Genomic DNA, 9,237 nt, shown 5'->3' on the forward strand with positions numbered 1-9,237 from the left:
CTGAAATCATAGTGATATTAATGGTTAAAGTCAAACTTAGATGCTTGTTTTAGATGCTTATCTCATTTGATTTTGAGACTTTAGCCTGGATTTCACAGAGAGGGTCACACACACACACACACACACACACACACACTCACACACATTTGTGTGTGTGTGTGTGTCTCTAAAAAATAAATGTGTGTGTGTGTGTGTGTGTGTGTTAGCATAGTTTTTGCCCATATTAAGCACAGAGAGAAAATCCAAACTTAGTGGCCTGAATTGCACCCAGCAAAACAAAAAAGATCAGCCCAGAATAGAAGCTATCATAAGAATCACAAGACTAATTTAAAGTTTCCTGCCCTGTTGTCAGCGGCGTTCAGATATATTCCCGCGGTACGCAAAGCAACGGGGGCCGCAGGTTATCGCCTTCGCCGAGGCAAAGTGATGAGCAATTCTCACTGCTTCACCTGCGCTGTCGCCGGGGCCTCTTTTTAACATTAATTGGGTCCCGCACTCTATTATTCTCAGGTGTTTTTCCCCGAGCACTGCCCTCCTCGCTGGGGCCGGACGCGGGCATGACCTTCGCGGTGTGCCGGAAAGGGCAGGGATAATGAAGCCGTAGAATACGTCTATGGCATTCCAATAAAGCAGGCACTCGGCTTATTATGGGAGACGTAAACAAACACTCCTATTAACATAAATCAAGAGGAGAATACTGCATCCACGCGTCTAATTAGTGAGGCTGTCTTAAACATCCCCCGCTGGAGGAGTCATGCCACATTGATTCCCAATCTTATCAATTACGTCCTGTTTGGACTTTTACGCCGCTGTCTGGATTAAAATGCGCGCATGGTCGTCTAAAGCATTAATGTGTACATGAATGGTAGGTTGGACTGACAGTTAGCATTAAATCACATTTTGATGTTTCGTCTGAGCTGTGCTTGCTCAAGTATGAAACTTGGTTTTGAATAAAACGCTGTAAGAGATCAACATAGATTTAATGTTTTAGCACAATGAAATCAAACAGCCATTTTTTCAAGAGCAAGCAGCAGTGTGGAACAAAACAGCGGCTGAAAAACAAAAGGAAAAAGCACAAAAACACACAACTTCGCAAACTTTGGCTCCTAGAGGGCAACGTTGTGAGATGTCCTTGACACCTTTAATAACGGTTTGTCAGATAAAAAGCAAGTCCCTCCTCAGAGTCCAAACGTCACAGAAATTAGAAAGGAAAAATTCTGTCACAAGGTCAATGGCAAAAGGCACATCGTGGCCATAGAACCAGACGAAAACAATTGAATGTGGCAGGCAGCTTAAAATTCAACAAACAGCAGGATTTTAATATATTCTCGCTTTATCTGATGCACTGTCTCTGAGCACAAAGTATCCATGCATCTGATGACAACAATGAAGTAAGAAAACTCGCTGATATAGCATTTTAATTGCTAGATCAATTATAATTGTAATTTTAATGATGGTTTTCAAGTAGTTTGGGCCACAACTGATCAGACCAGCTAAACCAGTTTAATCTGGTTTTAATTGACCATATTGTCCCAGCTTAAGGTGTTCGAGTTGGTTTTTCGGAACTTAATATTAAGTTAGTTTGGAACACATTACTGGTAGGTAAGGTGTTCTAGCAGCTTTAACCAGCTTGACCAAGGTGTTCTGCAAGCTGAACCAGCTTGGTTAACCATCTTGACCAGCTTTGACCATAATTTTTACACATTCAGTTCCTTTTAAATATGCAGTATTATTTTGATAGATTAGATAGATAGATATGCCAATTTGGCATCAAAACCACAGAGAATCTCATTCATGCGGGCCATTAGTACTAAAACTAAACCATCCAAGTGACTTCTTCAGCAGACATCTAAAACTGTGCAGAGCAGCTGTCGGAAAGTGTTTTAGCGATTGTGTGTTGATGCTGAAGTATACCGATTTGATATGACATTATTTCAATACGACAGTGCATCCCTGTGGAGATTTTGATGAGCCGTACCCCAGAATCCTGTGTTTTTCATGCATTACTATGATGTTTTTTTGCAACTGAGATAAAAAAGAAGATCTTTTGGTGTTAAAGTGTGCCTTACACACCCTTTTTTTGCATGCTAGAATTTTTATATCATAGCTGCTTTCAGCGCACAAGCATGCTGTCTTTAATGCCGCTCTGTTTAATGAAAGGCCTTTACGATAGCGTAGAGAAAGAGCGCTCAGCCACAGCGGGGATCTCTGGGAAGATATAATTACCTGAGATGAGTTTTTACACCCATGATGCCCTGATCTCTGTAAACACTTTGAGTACTAATACAGTACCAACTTCAAAGTGCGCTAATGACAGTTTTGCAAGCGCACAGAAATGTTTTTACTACCATTAGGGAGGCCAGAGTAAGAAGCGAAATTGCATGTGAGCGTTTGATTATTTTGTAACAATGCTTGTCCAAGTAGAGGAGTGTATAATTTCTCTCTGATGTTGCAGTGTTTTTCGGCATTAACGCGATTATGCATTCATGCGCATAGCTAATGACTCGTATCGCCCTCCTGAGTGGGTCTGTCTCAAGATATTTCATAAAAGTCTGAGATGCACCTTCATGCTGACACACGCTACACACCCCCTCAGGTGCACAAATTGTGAAGTCTGTTTTGCACAGAATCTGCAATTTACTGCAATGATTAATCATCTCGTTCTAGCAAATGAGTATTTTTTTTCCAGCGCTGTTTGTATGATTGGGTATTCTTTGAAATGTAACACTTTATGAATATTACAACATACTACAAATGCAGAGGCAGCTTGTTGAGATTTGTTCATATATAGGGAGTAAAGGATTTCCTTCAAGTAGCTTCCCCTTCTGAAAGAATGATTTTAAACCAGCTGGTCTGTTTTGGTTTTCAAGTGGTTTGGGGTATTTTTCAGTTGGCCAACCAGCTAAGCCAGTTGGTCTGAACTGACCACATTGCACCAGCTTAAAATGTAAGTTGGTTATCAGAACAAAACTAACAGATAGCTAGTTTAGAACATATTACTGGTCCAGTGTGTTCTTCCAGCTCTTTCCAGCTTGACCAACAGGTAACCTAGACCAGCTTTGACCAGATAATGATTGTAAATTTGGATTTTTTTAGATGACGAAGGATTTGAATTTTTGTGTGGACCATCTCTTTAAACCAGTCTAAGATGGTTGGCTAGTCTCGAAAGCTCATTAGTCTGGTCTGTTTTGATGGTTTTCTAGTAGTTTGGGGCATTTTTCAGCCATCTTAAACCAGTTTAACCTGGTTTAAACTGACCACAGTTTACCGGCTTCAGGATGATTTTTGGACCATGGTAGTTAGTTTGGAACATGTTACTGGTCCAAAGTGTTCTACTAACTCTAACGAGCTTGACCAACATGCTTCAGTTAACTATCTAAATCAGCTTTGACCAGCTGACTATAAATTGCTAGCTTGAGGCTAATCTAAAAGGGATAATCCACCCAAAGATGAAAATTCTGTCATTATTTACTGACCCTCATGTTGTTCCAAACCTGTATGACCTGTTCACTTACGTGAAACTTAAAATAAGATATTTTGAACATTGCAGTGAAAGTCAATGGGAAACAAGTTTGGTTAAAAGTTGTACAGGTTTAGAACAACTCGGGGGTGAAGATCTTAAAAGAATGTCCAAATCAATCTGTTTCAGTCTCCACTGACTTCTATTTTATGGACACAAAATACAATGGAAATCGAGGGCAACCAAAACTGTTTGCTTACCAACATTCTTCAAATATCTACTATTGTGTGGCAAAAAAGTAATAATGGTTTGGAACAACATGAAAATGAGTAAATGATTACAGAATGTTATTTTTTGGTGAAATATCCCTTTAAACCAACCAAAAAAAAAAAACAGACAGCCAAAGACCATAAATGACCTTCTTAGACATGTTAAAAACCAGGTAAAGCCAGCTCATGTGTCATGTTTCTGCAGGCAACGTCTCTGCATCTGTTCATTGGCTCTCCTTTCACAGTCCAGGTGCTGTCATTTTATACCACCATCATTCTGCTGATTCGTTATCTGCTAGACCACAATGATGAATCTATGAGGCAACCGAAACGAGTTTATGATGTGTAACACACTTTACAATATGACATAACGGCATCAATTGGATCTCCTTTGTCCCAATAAAACGGCTATCACGATACATGTTGCAGCAGAGTGGAATTAGAGTCAGAGGAAGAGGACAGGAGAAGGGTTTTACTGCAAGGCTGGCAATAAAAGGTGGATCTTGTCAGCCAGGCCGGGCCCAGCAGAGCCAGGCGGTATGGAGGCAGGAAACTGGGATTAGATTAGCCTAGCTGCACACTGCAACATTATGTCCCTGAAACATACATCACAGAGCTTAATAAGGGCACATTAGCGGCAACGCATTAACACGCTCCTCTCATTGGTTTCTGTCTCTCTCTTCACTAGCAGAGCTAGCAATCTCAGTATGCAGATATAAACACACTGAGGTGATTGTGAAATTTCCAACTGATGTTTTGCTGCTCGATATATGAGCCTATAAGCAGTGTTTTAGCATTACTATTCTAAGCAATTGGATTTTATGAATTGAAGGCTATAAAAAGCAAATGTAAATCCACTAATGTAGGCTGTGCTATACATTATGTGCATGCAAAAAATTTTAAATTCACTGTAATTCAAAAGTTTAAGGTGACTATGATTTTTTTTAATGTTTAAGTCTTTTATGCTCACCAAAACTGAATTTAAATGATCAAATATACAGAAAAGAACAGTAATATTGTGAAATATTTTTGACAATTTTAAATGACTCTTTTATTTTAATGTATATTAAAATGTAATAAATTTCCTGGAATGGTAAGCTTATTTTTCAGTATCATTACTCCAGTCTCCAGTGTCACATGAGCCTTCAGAAATCATTCTAATATGCTAATATGATTTTCTGTTTAACATTTCTAATTATTATTCATGTGCTGCTTAATTTTTTTTTTGTGGAAAGTAATTTTTCAGGATACTTTGATTAATATAAAGTTAAAAATAACAGCATTATTGTTGTTGTAACTATTATTTTTTCAGTGTTAAAGTTTTCACTGGCACTTCAATCAATCAATTTATTGAATCCTTGGTCTGTACAAGTATTACTGATTAAAAAAAATCTTACTGACTTCAAATTTTTGAAAGGAAGTGTATTAACTACATTATAAAAAGAAAAATAACCACTAAAATAATCATTAAATTGTACATGTTTGTGAAATCTGTGAAGTTCAACACAAACTTGCTTGCTTTTTATTCACTTGCTTATTATCAGTTTTATTGATTAGTTGTTTTCAGCCCTAATGTCAGTTACAAAAAGATTTAGCAATCAATTTTTGGAGGAAAAATTGATATTTTTTTATCCAGTATTTGTGTATTTTTACACTTATGCTTTTTTTGAGGTTCCATTTGATTTAGGATGTTGAGCAAGGTAGCTCACTATGTTTTGTAAGAAAACTTCTGCTCTTTGTTGAAACTGTGTACTGTTTTACTGCAGTAATCTAAACTTTCCATGACACAGATAAACAAAGACGTTGTGGTTGAGTGACTCACTTGTTCTTTTGTTTGTGTCTCTTTTTCTCCCTGTCCCTGTCTCTCAAATGCTCACTCCTCCACCCATCCTCTGTCTTTCTCAATCTTTCTTTCCATCACGCATTGATCCGACGCTGCAGGCGACTCGCTGCTCAAACACAACGGGATGAAATTCACCACTAAGGACAAGGACAACGACCACTCTGAGAATAACTGCGCGTCCTTCTACCACGGCGCCTGGTGGTACCGCAACTGCCACACCTCCAACCTCAACGGACAGTACCTGCGCGGCCAGCACACCTCGTATGCCGACGGCATCGAGTGGTCATCCTGGACGGGTTGGCAGTACTCGCTGAAGTTCACCGATATGAAGATCAGGCCAACCAAGGAGGAGAATAAATGAGCGAGAACTAGAAAACTCGACTAGAAGAGCTCAAAGTTGGCTGTAGGTGTTAGAGACACTCGATGCAGAAACGCAAGAACTTTCTGGCGACATCTTCTTTCTCATGTTTCTGTTTCTATCCATCTTTCAAACCCCGTTTTCCCACCATCTTGTAGTGTTCGTGCTAACGCCCAATGGGCCGATGTTTTTCTCTTGATCTACTGTTCACATCTCTGAATATTCTTACGAAACATTGCAGGTATTGTCAAAAATGTACTAATGGAAAAAAAAAATCGATAGTTGTTGTCTAAAAAAAAAAGAAAAAGAAAAAAATTTACTTCTGTAGCTGTGAAATTTAGCAAGAACGTGTAGCTTTTCATAAAAATAAAGACTTTTAACTCTTCAGACATCCGACGAAGAGGCAGCTTGTCCTATGTTATTTTCGTTCAGTGCTTAATCAATAACTCGTAGTTAAACATGACAAGGTTGCTATTGGTGTGTCCTGCCCCTGCTGTGATATCTGGGAGGTAACTAGATTTTCCCACATGTCGAGTAAATACGTTATTGACCACCAGGGATGCTCAAAGAGAATATGTGTCACAGTGGTGGCTTTCAGAGTGATGGGCCACAACAGGCGCATTTTTCACTCTGACAGGTCAGTCGGTGGAAGTTTTTATCAATGGAGAAGCTGAACGTCTCTCAGAAAACACAATAATCCTTTGGTGTTACTGCCGGCTAGAAGAGTGTTGGATTGTATCGTATGCACAGTAGGTCAGATTCACCAGAAATCACAATATGATGGATTGACGGAGCTTTAAGGCTTAAACTTGGAGAAGATCTGAGAATCGAACTTGGGTTGAACTGCTTTTTTTGTTGTTGTGAACAGACTGACAGATCATTTCAGTAGCTTGTTTAGTAGCTCATTAGTTTGCCATGAGTATATGATCATATATTAATTTAATGTCATTTGTTTCAGGTAAACTGTGAAGTTCTAAAAAATCTCATGCTGAAAGGAATAGTTTACCCTAAAATGTAAGATTCAAGATTCAAATTGCATTTGGACATTTAAAGCACGCATATTAGGCCTATATCAAACAGACTGGCAAAAACACCAGTGCTTGGTTTGTTTTTGAGGCTCTTAAAAGTGTGAAATGAACATCAAAAGATATATATTGATATAACAGTTAGTTCTCGACCTCTTTAGTGGGGATTCTTCAGCGACTCGTTACACCAGTAGGTGGAAATTAATGAGTGAATCATTGATTCATTTATGTTCAAAAAACACAGATTCATTTGGAAACTAAACAAAAGGCTGTTTTATGAGTGAACCGTTGAATCATTTACTTGCTTGATTTATTCATAAATATGTTGGTTCGTTCAGAACGAAAGAGTGATTATTTATACGTCAATCGCTGAATCATTTACTGATTTATTCAAAATAATGAATCATTAAGGAAGAAACAACACTATTTCTTGCTTAGAGGTGTACAACATTTCTGTTTTGACTTTGTTTTCATTGGTGGAGCAAAAAAAAGTATCTGGCAATACAGCCTAAATTTATTTAACTGTTGTATAACATCATGAATGTGAGTTTAACTCGTTTGACTGATTTTGGTGTAAACTATTCCTAATGTTGCTTCTCTTTCGTTTGTATTGTATATTGTTTTTTTAATCTATGCAGACTTGATTCACAAATTTTTTTCATTTATGGCACTGACAATGAGCATATGTCAACAATGCATTTACGTGTTTCATGAGTCTTTTTGTTAGTTTTGATTGCACGGTTTTCAACATGTCAACCTGCTGTTTTATTTGTATACTAATGTAATTTATCCTGCCATGTTAACTAACCCAGTGTTTAGAATGTGAAAATCAGTTTCATAAGTTTATTTGTATCTTTATATTTGTTGTGACTGTACTTTGATTATCCTGAACATTGTCTGCACTTTAAACAGCAAAATCAAAACACTCATTTCTGTTTCAAAACGTTTTACAATCACTTTTATATCTATATTGGAAGGAATTTACAAAAATAGTTTTATGAATCAAAGGATAACTAATCCCTCCGATTATTTAAAAAATGCAATGTATTTCAACATCAGCCTGCTTTTATTCTTCATTTATGTTTCAATGGGCAATTTACAGTATATACTGCAATGCCAACCCCTACTGAAAAACCAATTCGCCACCGTCAGAGGAGCTCAAAACTACAACAGAGCGAACAGCTGTCACAGCCCAACCAAACTGATGCGTTTTGATCAAGTTTGTGACACATTCTCGCTCAATAAAGAGAACCGCAGGCATTTCTGTGAGGTGAAATTGTTTAAGATGAACGCCGCCATGTAGATTGAGTTTCACAGTCAATTCTCTCTGGAAACCGTAGGAGGGCTTTCAATGATCCAGTTGTCCTGATGTACTAGCATGCACATTCAAAACAAAGAGAAAACGCCAATAAAAAACATCACCTCACCTCATCCCGCCATGTTTTTCTTGCTCTCCACAGGTATTTTTAAAAGAAATGTTCTTTTCGCGTACGAAACTGATAAATGTAAGATACGGACTGAGATTGGTTTTGTTGCACCAAAGGAGAGAACGTGCGACAGCTACTGCTATTGGGGAATGACAGATCTTTAGTTCATGGCCTCAGTTACTTTCTGTGAACTTCTTGGAACTCAGGAACCCCTGCCGATGGCCTCTCAAACTACACCTGTCTGCTGACGGCGCTTGCCAGTCATCCGTGTAAATAATTTAACCGTGAAATTGAGCATGTCTTGCAGTATAACAACACCCCAGGATGACACGAGGATGTTTTCCTTTCTTTACACATCCTGACATTCCCTCAAACCTACAAACCCATCCTTTCTGACCAGCTATGAAAGCTATGAACGCAGATCTACTGTACGCTATTAACATTTGGTATGCTCTGCTACATTTTGGGAATTACGATGGACTCATATTCCATTTTAGGTCTTGTATTAGCAGTATTTTTTGTTGATCATTAAGATGTGTTTAATGTTCAGAGTGACATTTAATAAACATCCACAGTTTCTAGCATACTCGCTTACGGTGTGACTGGATCGTTTCTCCTGACAGAAGAAGTAAACTAATTCCACCTTAACAGTTTGGGAGTGAATGTCAGCTGAGGTCAGCTCATTAGCTGGTAACTGACTAGGTAGGCCAAGAATAGATCCCTAGGTAAAGCTTTTTTATGTGAATATTGTGACTATCTCATTTGCCTTGCTTTTAAATATTTGCAAATGTTTCAATCTCAGGCCTAGATTGCATAATGAGGCTCTCAAGTGATGAATGTTTCAGGAATGTCGTG

General features: G+C 38.3%; 1 protein-coding gene across 2 annotated transcripts in view; it reads left to right on the forward strand.

Annotated features, from left to right (window-relative positions):
• Window positions 1-8,995, forward strand: part of fibcd1a (fibrinogen C domain containing 1a) — a 105,620-nt gene extending 96,625 nt beyond the window's left edge. For both annotated transcript variants that reach the window (XM_058783746.1, XM_058783747.1), the window contains one exon: window positions 5,671-8,995. In XM_058783746.1, the coding sequence (XP_058639729.1) occupies window positions 5,671-5,933 (263 nt within the window). In that variant the 3' untranslated portion in view covers window positions 5,934-8,995. The remainder of the gene's footprint in view (window positions 1-5,670) is intronic.
• Window positions 8,996-9,237: the final 242 nt, after the last annotated feature.

Source organism: Onychostoma macrolepis, chromosome 08 (assembly GCF_012432095.1).
Source record: "Onychostoma macrolepis isolate SWU-2019 chromosome 08, ASM1243209v1, whole genome shotgun sequence".
Taxonomy (NCBI): domain Eukaryota; kingdom Metazoa; phylum Chordata; class Actinopteri; order Cypriniformes; family Cyprinidae; genus Onychostoma; species Onychostoma macrolepis.